The following is a 12,632-nucleotide window of genomic DNA, read 5'->3' as shown; positions in this document are numbered from 1 at the left end:
GTTCATATTTTGAATGGGGGAAGGTAAAGCCTTCCTTGGCCCTAGAAGGACTGAGAATTGTCAGGAGTTGCAAAATGTTTAGCCTACTCCATTTTTTCTAACATATAAAGCATTTATTGTCTGAAGCAGCAGACTAAAGTATGGTAATTCTAGAAACAGGTACTTTTAGATGTAGAACTATTATTTTATAGATTGTTGGAAATACCATTTTCACTGAGATTTGCTGTTATGATTAGATGCAGATTTAGTTTCACGTAAAAAATGCCTGGTAGAAAAAAAAGGACAGAATCTTTCTTTAAGTCACCATTATAACCATGCAAATCTGCAAAACAATATAATTCTAAGCAAGTGAGAAAAGGAAATACTCCATTTGTGACAAATTAGAATTCTTTTTGAGCCTAAAGAAAGTTACTTCATTTTTAATGATGATTGCCTAACCATCACAAGCTATTCAACTGCCAATGGCTAATTTAAAAGAAAAGAAATGCAAGAGTCCAAATGTAGATATTTGTCTAGAGAAATTTTCCTCATTGTGAGAATTGCTGCTTCAAGTCTGTTAAAGCCCTATGGATTTTTTGCTAGCTTTTAAAAATCAGAAGACATACGATTGCACAGTTAGAGTTTCAGATCTTAAACTGTATGCTGTTATTAATTGTTCAGAAGGCATTGTGTACTGCTTATCATTAAAGAAATTAATATCTAATTTTTTCTCCTATTCAGCCACCAGAAAAAGAGGGTGGCCTGCCTCGCCAGGTAGGCAATAAGACGGAGTGTGGCCTCTTGGGATTTGTCCTGGATTTGAAGCAGGATTATGAGCCTGTTCGGAACCTCATTCCCGAGGAGAAACTCTATAAAGTTTACACATTCAACTCTGTCAGAAAGTCAATGAGTACTGTCATTAAAATGCCAGATGGTAGTTTCCGAATGTACAGCAAAGGAGCTTCTGAAATTGTTCTGAAGAAGTAAGTTCGATGGATTAGTTGCTGTGTTTTTCCAAAATGCAAAACATTCTGACACTAAGACGTACGTGGGAATTTTGGTGTTTGGAATTTGCTACTTATAGTAGAAATACTTAGTATACAGTAGACACACTTTAGTAGTATAAGCTGTTATTGTTCTTTTCTAATTTTTTTTTTTAAGTGCTCACTCTTGCAAAACTCTTTGGCTTATTTTTCTTATCACTAGCTAGCCAAAGAATTGGGTCTGCATTTGATAGTTTACGAACGGATTCTTTACATTCAACCCATTTGGAAAATAAGGATTTTTCAATTTCATTGTAAGTTGTCAGCTCATTAACGACATGGGTACTGAGGAAATAATGGAGGAAGGGCTCTTGGTGTCTCTGTAATAAGTTACAAACAAATTCTCTGATATTTCAGTAGTAAATCTTCTTGTTTAATCTAGAAATTTGCAGTAGAAATTTAAAACATGCCATCAAAAAAGCAAAGTGTTGAATGAAATGAGCTGATACAGGGAAATACTTTTCAGCAGTCATGCAAATACACAATCAAATCTTTTTTTTCTTTTTCATTTTCTTAAATAAAAAAGGTGTTCCAGGATCCTTAATGCAGCTGGTGAACCTCGTATCTTCAGACCACGTGACCGAGATGAAATGGTGAAGAAAGTAATTGAACCTATGGCCTGTGACGGACTGAGAACTATCTGTGTTGCTTTCCGAGACTTTAATAGCAGCCCAGAGCCTGACTGGGACAATGAAAATGACATATTATCTGACCTGACTTGCATTTGTGTTGTTGGCATTGAAGACCCAGTAAGGCCAGAGGTATATCAAATTCTTATGTTATAAGGCATTTCTCAGAGAACTGAACATAAATTGAACTACTGATTTCTTGCAGTTTTTATCTTTTTTTTTCTCTTAATTAGCTCTGTCAAAGAAGATGGACATGAGCTTTAGAAATAGACTTTACTTGATAAAAAGTCAAATAATTAACTTGATAAAGATCAACTATTAATCAACTGATATTTAAACAAAGCAAAATAGGGCTTTTGGAACTACAGGATTGAGATGACTTAACCTTCTCTCAATGAGTAGTATACAGGAGGACTGATCAGCAGTTTTATTATGCTTGCAGATATTAAAGAATTTTTCTTTAGGTAATATGGTGATATGCAACTCTGAAAGTAGATAGAAGACGTGCAGTGATTGTAATTGCCATGATTATAACTGCAATATGCTCGCTTTCCACAGAAATTGCATACAGTCTTGGAGTTTCGTGTTTTACTGTAACAGTTGCCACTTTACTAATTGTCTTAAGATTGTAACTGGTGGCTACTCAGGAAAACTGTTTTTAATGCTGTGTTTGGACAAGGAAAACTTTGCTATGGAAAGGCTGCAGATTTCATGGATACTATACATAAATGGCTTGTAAAAATATGACTAAAATTTCAACTCAACTGAACTGAGAAAATCAGTATTGGGTTCACCCACTGGAAGCAGGTGCCTGCTACTACACTTGTAACTTGTATTACTACAGTAATACAAAGGGCGGATTAAGAGGCAGAAACTTTGTTTCTGTCCTATGTATATGGTGCTCGATAATTAATCTTGACAGTGGAGAATTAATTCCATTTTACAGTTTAGAAACAGTGACAGAAGGCAAGTCCCAAAGCTGGAAGCGCTGAGCGTAAAATGCAGGCATTTTGGATATTTTTGGTGCTTTTCTCGCTGATTCAGCCTTGAGTGCGTGGCCATGGCTGCTGGGTAGGCACAGCTGCAGCCGCGTGGTGCGGTGTGATGTGAGAGCACCTGCCCCAGCGCCTCCTGCAAATGGGGGGAGCGATTCATGCTCTCCTGTTTTGCTCCAAGAAATGCACTCTTTGATTCTGCTGTTATTTCAGTAGATGATTAATGGCTGTGGTTTGCTTTGGATTAAGGTCATTGAAAGATAACTCCAATTCCTCTTATACAAAAAAAGTGGGTTCTTATGGTGCAAAAAGTAAGTAGTTTGGTACCAATCTTTTTCTTTTTTAGTTTTCTGTCTCATTTGGCATTTTTACTGGATCTTTTGTTTAATCACGTCTAAATACTTGTATTTGATCCACTGAGAATTGGTGGCAATGCTAGACAGGTTAGGAAATTAGGTTTTTTACTAAAACATTAAAAGTATAAATTAATCTGATTTATTTCCCCAAGTCCTTTATAGAGTAGGCTTTTACATACTTCTGACTTCTGTAACTTTGGAAACTAGCATGACATAATTACAACTACAGGTACAAACTGCATAACTATGCTTTGCATGGTAATGGACTTTCTTGGGGTTTTTTCAATATCAAGAAGGTTATAATATAAAGTAAATCTTGCTTAGATGAAAACTGTATGATAAACTCCTTATCTCCACAATCATTAGATAACCAGCATTCACTTTATCTGTCATCGGATGGTCTCTTGCTAATCCATCTGTCCCTGCACCTGACATTGCAAGTCTTTAAAAATATTTCAAAACATTCTTAAAGTGTTCTGTCTGCAGTGATCCCTTAATGCTCTAGCTCACATATATATATAAACTCAGAAAGTTTTTAACTGTCAGTGACTACTGGAACTGTGAATCAGTCCTCTTTCCCTCCAGAATTGATTCATGATCCATGTTGTTAGAAGATAGCTTTAAGTCAGGTTATGTGTGGTATGACACAATGAGGGAATAGGTAGCAGTGGGATTTGCAGTTATTATTGAAAACAGCTGCAAACTATCCTTTCATGTGATTATTATGGGTGTGTTTTATAAGAAAACTGCTCCCATCTCATAGGGAATAATTTCTTAGGAGCTTGAGGTAAAAATGAATAGTGTTGCTAAAAATAAAGAGGTCAAGTCTGACTTCTATGTAAAGGATCAAAGAAGATGAAGGCAGGAAAACATTTTATTTCTAGATAATTATTTGAATAATGAATTTCTTGTGGTTTAACACCAGAATATGCAATAACACTTCTTACTTCATTGCAAGACACACAATAAAATGTCTATCATTTCAGAATTTCACCAAATGTTGGACAAATCTCCAGTTCTCTTTGGGACTTTGTTTGGGTTTTGGTTTTTTTTTTTCCCTCCTTGTCCCTTTTGGCTGTTTTAGAGTGGTAATAACATCGTGAGAACATTTAAAACAATGTTTAAATTATTACTACTCCACACATTGGTAAAAAGTAGTAGCAGTAGCAGTACCTTAGGGGAAAAAAAAAAAAAAAAAAAAAAAGAGAACCAAAAAACCCCAAGCCAGAAGAAAAACATAAATTTCAGAAAAACTGTCTAGGTATGAAATATCTGACTTAGTTGGAATATCGTAATATACATATGTTACAATGGTGACATCACCATGGTAGATGCAAATAGGAAGATGTTAGGCTGTTATAAGGGACCTTACTATTTTGCCAGAATTAAGCCCACTTATTATATAGAGTCACCACTGGAGTTTATGAATTTTCAAAGTGCTTTCTGTAGGGAAGAAAGAGCATAAAAAAATTAGAAATCTTGCTACAACTGCTGTTTCATTAATATTCTCAGTATTCATGGATATCAGAATTTATTCTGACAGAAATGATGGAGTAGGTCATTCCAATGAAACAATCCAATGTCACCATCCTGGCAGCCCTTAGTTTCCCTTAAATTACATTCCCATTTTTCCTGGGGAAGGTTCAGTTTTTCCTTTCCCCTAAGATAATTGTTGGAGTTAACACATACAAAATGGTAGCCTTGTTTCCACAGAGCTCCTGTGGCACATTGCTCATATGCATCCTTGGAGTGTTTAAGTAAGTGAATACCTGCAGTGTCAGTGGTGTCACGCTAGCGTGGTTTCAGAAATAAGAGTGCTGCATCTTTTCTGATGGTATTGCTGGGGGCTTTCTTGCACTTGCATTTCCTTCTGTACATTAAAAGAACCTATTGGATGAATTATTCAACAATGATATCCAGCAACTGACCAGCTTTATCTGGAGTGTAACCACTGGACACCCATGACTTTTGCGTAATTCCTAGGTTAATTCTGACACCAGCTTAGTCATTATCAGCGGCTGTTTTTATCAAGTACTGAACTACCTGCTTGATATTTATCTTCTGTGTGTGTGTGTGTGGTTTTTTTTCTGTGATAAATAAACGAGAAGAGAACAAATAGAATTATGTGTTGTTCCTATAGAGATTTCTCTGTCAATTCTGACAGTCTTTCTGGGTTGATTTTAATGAGTCTGTACTGGCTTATACTGATTTGCCATGTACGCCTACAATCTGTTATATCTGGGAGATGAAGATAAATCACTTCCAAATGTCACCTATTTATTTGTCACCTGATTCTGATAGATATTCCTGCATTGGATAATTTATGCATGCATTAGAAGGTTTTCTCTGCAGAAAGAAAATAAACCAGAAAATTATAAAATATGTACTTAAGCTCTGCAAAACTGATGGAAAATATCTGCTTCCACTGCCCACTCAGTCTGCCAACACTCTTTCTTCCTTACAGCAATAAAAAAATATGAACAATATTTTAACTGTAATTACTGTACACAGTATTAAATCAGATACCACCCACCAGCTGTCCAAAAAATGAGAGAAGAGGAAAATAGAATTATTTCTCTAGTTATATGTGAGTTTGAGATGTATTTGAAACTAGGTTGTCCTCCCATGACCTGATTTAATAGGAGTGGCACTTTATGTGAATAGACTGTTTTTTCTGTTTGCGCTGTAATTTATATTTCTCCTTCATGGTTCATACACTGTGCTGGTTTTACAGATAGTCACCTAAATCTGTCATATCCTATGCATGAGGGTCACCACAGTTAAAGTGGATACTAAGGGCATTCCAAAGTGGCAAATGGGATATAGTCAGGATTATTAATGTGGAAACGGGGTAAATCAGGAGTCATTTGCTTAAGTAATAGATTTAATCTGATTGTATGTCCCCCATAGAAGTCTATTTCATAACCTTAAAAGGCTTCAGGTCCAAATAATGGTTCCAGGATACAAATTCTGGGAAGAATATTCTCAGTTAGTAGAGATGAGGAAATGGGAAGATAAACCTCTGTCCCTTAATTTTTCTCTTGGTTCTGTAATCTGCATTGGCAGAGAGTCATTCTGCAAACAGCACATTCAGTGGATGGAGTCTGAGGGTGGAGTGATTTTCTTCGTAGTCATGGGAGAAGTACTAGTCTGATCCTCAATTAGGTGTTAGTTTAGTGTGGCATTTTGGAAAATAGAAGCTTCACGACTGCCTTTAACAAAGATGCAGAAACACGGTGTGAAATTATATTCACTGATGAGAATAATCATTATCTACAATATGGTTTAAGGGTGTATAATTTCAGCCTGATGTGCAGTCCAAGATGTATAGCCTTTCTGGCCCCATGAAATCATTAGAATCCCAGCATTTGCCACACTGGATCAGAGCAGTGGTTGTCCTGTAAAAGGCAATGTCCTGCCCTCAGCAGTGTCACATACTTGTGGCTGTAGAGGAAATTAAAATATCTAGAAACGCACAAAATAGTGTAATGTTGTAGATGGTGGCTGCTTTTCTTAATACTTTTGGTACTAATGGATGAGATTAATCCGCTCTAATTGGCATTGAGTTCTACAATACACTTATATCTATGATAGAGGTTATGATCAGCAAGCTGCGCTGAACTGGCAGTAGAATATAGAGAGGCCTTGCTATTGTAGCCAGAAATACCCATTTTGCTACCCTTTCTTAAATAGTTGTTTGGTTTGGTTTGGGGTTTTTTTAATTTTTTTTTTAGAATTATTTGAAAATTAAAATTCTTTTCATATCATATCCTTTACTTACTAGTTTCTGTAGGAAATCAACAGCTCTATATACATTATTGCTGACATAATTCATCACAGTCAGACAATCCTGTTACTTTACGTAAGTATGTCATCTGAAGAAGCTCAGCTGATAATGTAGCAGCAATTTGCAGCCAGTGGTCAAGTATATGTATTTGGGGAATTTATTCAGATATGGTTTATGTATGCATTATATAGATTGAGAGTGTTGGTAACACTGCAGAGCAAGCATCTAGGGCCAGGTCTTTGGAGCTATTTTAACTTGCGAGGTAACCTTCAAATTGCCTGGAGGTTTACTTAGGATCACTGCCTAATATTCAGATGCTTATCTAAGCCATGCTCATCTTCTGGGAATCTTTTTCCTCTCAGACTGTCAGTTGTCTACTTCAAGTACCTCTCTGCTCTCCCCCACATAAGAACCAGTGCAATCTGTAATTGCTTTATATCTGTCCTTTGCTGTCTTCTGCAGTAAGGCAGTTCAGTTTCTTGTAGCTCTGTGAAGGGTTTCTGTCTTCATGAGGAATCCTGGAATGCCCTTAGTCTCTTCTAGGTAAAAAAGAAATTTAGAGAAGTGGTGGTGGGCTGAAGGTATCTATCTAGGCTGTTCTTGAAGTGTTAAACTCACTTCTTATTCTTCCATGTCAAATAATAGTGTTATCTTTTTCATGAAGAAATAATGCTTTCATAATAATGCAAAAGTGTGATGAGACTGCATTCATTGGTTAGAGTAATATTCATTAATAAATTATCATTGATTATGATATAGTTTAAGGGAATAGAAATTTTTCCCCATCTGAAATTGAGCAATAGATATGTAGCCTTTCTATAGGCACTGACTTCATATACCCAAGTAGCTGTATTAAAAGAGCTTTATTTAATTAGTAGGAATCAGTTTCCTACCTCTTGCACATTTTAATTACAAAAGTCTTTTTTTTTTTTTTTTTTTTAAATAAGCTGTATATGATGCCAAGTCAGTATATAACCTCTATGTTAATCTCATGGACCCTGTTACACACTGAATTCTCTCTCAGTGGTATATATACTGTGCAGCAGGAAAAGTTAGTCTCATGCAAAAAGGAGCATAACTAAAATCATACTTCATTTTTACAGTTTTGAAATATGTGAATTATTAATGAAATTTTAAACTCATATATTTAGGAATTCCACCTGTTGATATACATGAATTAGTGTTACAGTGCTAAATTACAGTAACTTTTTAGATAATCTTATTGAAAGGACAGTTTGGATCAGAAGTTAAATAATTTTCTGTGCAAAATACGTGTATTCTTATTTTATATTTACATGTATGTTGGGTATGTTAGGTTCAGCATGCTGTACCTTGATGCTAAAAGTCAAAAAAGGTGCAGAGCACTCCTTTTTATTATAAAGTCAGGGGAAGCTTTAGGCAACTGATCTAAAAAATGGTTTGTGTGCTTCTTGATACAAGATTTGTCTTGCCTGTGGTCTAACCTCAATTCCATAATAGCCAGGTAGCTATAATATGCCATAACATGTATGATTTCTCTTTTTGCTTCATGAATTTCTTAGCCTCAAAATATTCTGACTGTAAACACCTGACTTACATTTTATCTCTTATCTAGGAATTTTTTTTCCTGTTATATTGCTTTTGTAGGTCCCAGAAGCCATAAGAAAGTGCCAGCGAGCTGGAATTACAGTCCGCATGGTCACTGGAGACAACATCAACACAGCACGTGCCATTGCCATAAAATGTGGAATCATTCATCCAGGAGAAGACTTTCTTTGCCTTGAAGGGAAAGAGTTTAACAGAAGGATCCGAAATGAGAAGGGAGAGGTAATTCATATACTAAATCCATACATATTATGAATATGTTATTAAAAAATAGTGATAACACTGAAATGTTGTTTCTCCTGCACTGATGTGTACCTCATATCAGTAAAGACTACTTGGAGATATTGCTACTTCTTTCTACTGCTAGCCTATGCAAAATACCAGTGAAAATGCAGTCTATAGATGATGCAGAGCCACTATCAGTTTAGTGCTAGCCTAATTCAGTAGTTTTTAGAACCATAGTACTACTCTACAGGAAATCAAAACCAAGCACATTAAAAGCAAGTTTGTTAGCAAAGAGGAGAAGGAACACAATAGCAGTTTGCAGGTCTGTCTCATAAAAATGCAATCTGTACTGAGAACCAGCTCCTCTCATTATTTTATACCCCTTTATCTAATGTACTGCTATATCCACTCACTCTAATGATTTGCATAACTTATCTATTCTTCAGAAGATTTTTAACTCCTCATAAAAGATGGAGCTAACACACAGGCTACTGAAGTCAGCTTTAAAAAAGTAAACTCTATGCTGTGTCTTTGAGTCCATCATTAATGAATGGACACAGTCGTTTACTCCCTTTGATTGATGGAATCCTGGGAAGGTTAGTACATGCAACGGATTTGTCCTTGTTGCTATTGGTATGCAGAGAAAATTCTGCCATTATTGGTGCCAAAATGAAGAACTTGGATTCAAATGTACACTAGAACAACACACTTTTACTTGTAAATGTTTGATCAGCTTTGAGAAACTCCACTATCCTATATCTAGAGTCATGATTCTGAGTGGAATTATCCATAAAGATTATAAGAAAGCCTGATTAGATACTGTGGCAAAATTTACCTACATTAGCCAACAGCTGAGCTTTGGTACTAGAAAACCGCCTTTTTTGACCTTGCCTTCATTTGCAGCATTGATGGCTGTTGCAATTTTTCTGTGCTTTTGGAGAAAAGTTGCAGATCTGAGTAGTGAAGTGAATCATCTGACACAGGGATGCGAATATATTTTGCATTTTGCTAATCACAGATTAACAGCTTTACTGTTTTGGGTTTTTTTGTGTTCTGCCCGGCCCCCAGATTGAGCAAGAGCGGATTGACAAAATCTGGCCAAAGCTTCGAGTGCTTGCTCGCTCATCTCCCACGGACAAACACACTTTGGTAAAAGGTGCGTGCAGACTACCTTCACGCGCGTGTGTTATTCATGTCAAAAGTTATTGAATTATGTTCAGCACATTGTCTGTGTTGTAAAAATTTTACTGTTACAAATATATGAGTTGTTATCTTTACTTGCATATCAATACATAATGCAAGGAAGTTTTCTCAGTAACCCAGTCTCTTGCGTTTGCATTTTACCTGAGCCTTCAAATGGAAAATAATAGGAAACTGGTTGGCAGGAGTAACAGAAATACCAATAAGATGTCTGGCAAGTAGATGTAGGCAACGTCATATTTGCCTTGTGATTTTTCATTGGACTAGAACGAGGCTCTAGCTGGGAAGGGAAAATGCGTGTTTGCTGGTCAGAAAGAAAATATTGTCGAGAAATAGGTTGTTCTTCATATAAACAAGAGGGGGCGTAGATTTTTCAGTCTTTACCTATACCTTTTTATGAAGAAAACAAGAACAAGTTCACTTAGAGTAAATCAAGTCACTCAAGTGCACCTGTTCTCCCACAATTATTTTTAAAGAGTATTCCAAAATAAACTTTGCATGTTGCAATAGCAGTTATTGGAGATCATGTAACTAGGAGCTGCCGTCTGTAGCATTACATGAATGGAGATGTATTTTAAGCCATTCCGTTTTCCTATAGGCTCACTAATTGTATGATTTGCATTGGCTTCCTTTAGATTTCTGGCTGTATTTTTAGAGTCTGTTTTTGTCCTATAAAAACCTCACCATACAAATTATATTCTCTTACCGTACTGTCTGCAGATGGAATGCTCTATAGAAGAGGGATTTGTTTGCGGTTTTCTTTATAAAGCCTTTTTCATATCTGTAACTCGCAGGTCCTGATGACCTGAAATCTTGTTCTGTTGACTTTGAAGCTCACACTTAAAAGACAGCTGATGAAATCAGAAGATTTCTGATCAGGAGTAGCATCATTTCTGGCCATGATAAGATGGGGGGCCGGCGCAAGCAGAAGCCCCGCTGGCAGATGGCTGTGTTTGCTGGCTTCCTGATGAAGAAAGAACTGGATTATTTTGCTAAGGCCCTAGAAAGTCCGGATTGACTCTTAGCAATTCTTGGAGGAGCTAAAGTTCAGGATACGATCCAGATGATCAGTTACATGTTTTCAGCTGGTTGAGTACTTAAATAATAATTCACATTTAGGTAGGAAATCCTTTTGGAATGGCAAGGTTTTATTGATATGACTCCATACACGACTGATTACAAAGGCTTTTGAGTGGTATGTACATTTTTGAAATGCCTAAATGACTTTAGAGCAAAAGTTCCATTGTGAATTTGAAGACTGGATCAGTTGGGTCCTTTGGGATTAGGACCAGTGTATGTGAAGAGCTCTGGAAGCATGGATCGTTCAGGAGAACTAAGATACCTTGTAAGCTCTGGCACAATGCATGAGATGGGGCAGCTGGAGACATAGTGCTGTTACACACCCTCTCCAGCCATTGTTTAGACCAGCGGTATCCGAAGTGGGGTGCACACGCGTCAGGGACAATCCACTGGGATGCAGGAAGAAAATATTTTTTGCCATTATTTAATAGGAGAATATTTAAAAAACACTGTTTATTTCATCTCCATCTTATCCTTTTCTAATGTATGCTTTATAATGCACATAATATAGTAGTACATATGTATAACTTATAAATAATATACATATTTTGTGTGTGTGTGTGCTCAAAAAGATTTTACTGATAGGTGTTCATGATTGAAAAGGTTTGGAGACCGCTGGTTTGCACAATATAATTATTAACTCCATAGGTCAGTATTAAACCAGCACAAAGTTACCTAAGTCTCCTCACTTCCCTAGTGTGTCTAAAATACTGTCTTATAGCTCTTAGAGGACATGACTTGTACAGCCTAATAGTTTATTTGTTTCAGAAACACACACCAATTTGTGTTTCATTAAGTGGATTAAATAAGTCCCTTGGGAGTACTCATTTGAATCATTCAGGATTTTCCCTTAAGAGAAAAATGAAACCTTTGCCAGAGAAAATGAAATCAATACAGAGCTGAAAAAAAATAAGCAGCAAATTAGTGATGTTTTATAGTATATGCACTTTGACAATCCAAAAGATATTTACTACTTCTGAATGCCTTATGCAACTAATACAATTAATGTTTTAAAGATGTCACAAGGTCAAATGATAGAGCAATTAAGTATCTAACGAGGTTCAAGAGCAAGTCTGTGGAAAATCATGATGGAATTTTTTGGTTGGTAATACTCGAAGGGCCATTAAAAGTTACAAGAAACTATTTAAATGTTCACTAGTTTTGGGCCTCTTGTTAAAATGTTATGTTTTTCTCAGACACTTGAGGGATCAAGAGGGTTTTCTCCTCTTTGATGTATTCTATCTGCTCTAGGGTAAAAACACACATCACAAAATAAACTTTTTTTATATTTAATTTTTAATGACATACAGCTGCTGGAGGGAATATTTTTTCTCCTTAACAGAGCACAATCCCACCCAGCAAAAGGATCATTTTTATTTTGCATTTTTGTTTTTACTACTGCTAAGGGACTAGAGAAAGGCATAGTTCAGCATTTCAGGCAGGGCAGATAGTTTCTCTCAAATTTTTATGGCTTTGAAGTAGAGGTAGATTGAAAAAAAGATGTCAAAATGGTTTATCATCACAAACTGTTTCAGTGAAACAAAAATGTTAGATATCTCAATCCAACTGAAATACAATTTCTTATGGATTTTATGACATCCATTGGTATCATTTCATACTTTTTACCTTAGTTCAAAATATAACAAGTAAAAATGCATATCATTTATACTGATGTGTCCTTATAATACTATTGCTGAAATACTTCAATATTGTCATATTGTTTTTTAAAATACTATGGGAAGCAACTGTTTAGT

General features: G+C 36.0%; 1 protein-coding gene across 20 annotated transcripts in view; it reads left to right on the top strand.

The window, feature by feature from the left end:
- ATP2B2 (ATPase plasma membrane Ca2+ transporting 2) overlaps window positions 1-12,632 on the top strand; it is a 442,871-nt gene that overhangs the window by 381,996 nt on the left and 48,243 nt on the right. For all 20 annotated transcript variants that reach the window (XR_008233449.1, XM_052776594.1, XM_052776599.1 and 17 more), the window contains 4 exons: window positions 721-962; window positions 1,549-1,783; window positions 8,416-8,595; window positions 9,667-9,754. Coding sequence is in view for 19 of the 20 variants with exons in the window: in XM_052776594.1 (XP_052632554.1) it covers window positions 721-962; window positions 1,549-1,783; window positions 8,416-8,595; window positions 9,667-9,754 (745 nt within the window). In the remaining variant the exon portion in view is untranslated. The remainder of the gene's footprint in view (window positions 1-720; window positions 963-1,548; window positions 1,784-8,415; window positions 8,596-9,666; window positions 9,755-12,632) is intronic.

The sequence above is a fragment of the Harpia harpyja genome, chromosome Z (assembly GCF_026419915.1).
Source record: "Harpia harpyja isolate bHarHar1 chromosome Z, bHarHar1 primary haplotype, whole genome shotgun sequence".
In the NCBI taxonomy this organism is placed as follows: domain Eukaryota; kingdom Metazoa; phylum Chordata; class Aves; order Accipitriformes; family Accipitridae; genus Harpia; species Harpia harpyja.
Note: the sequence above shows the minus strand (reverse complement) of the source record. Positions and strands in the feature narration are given on the sequence as shown.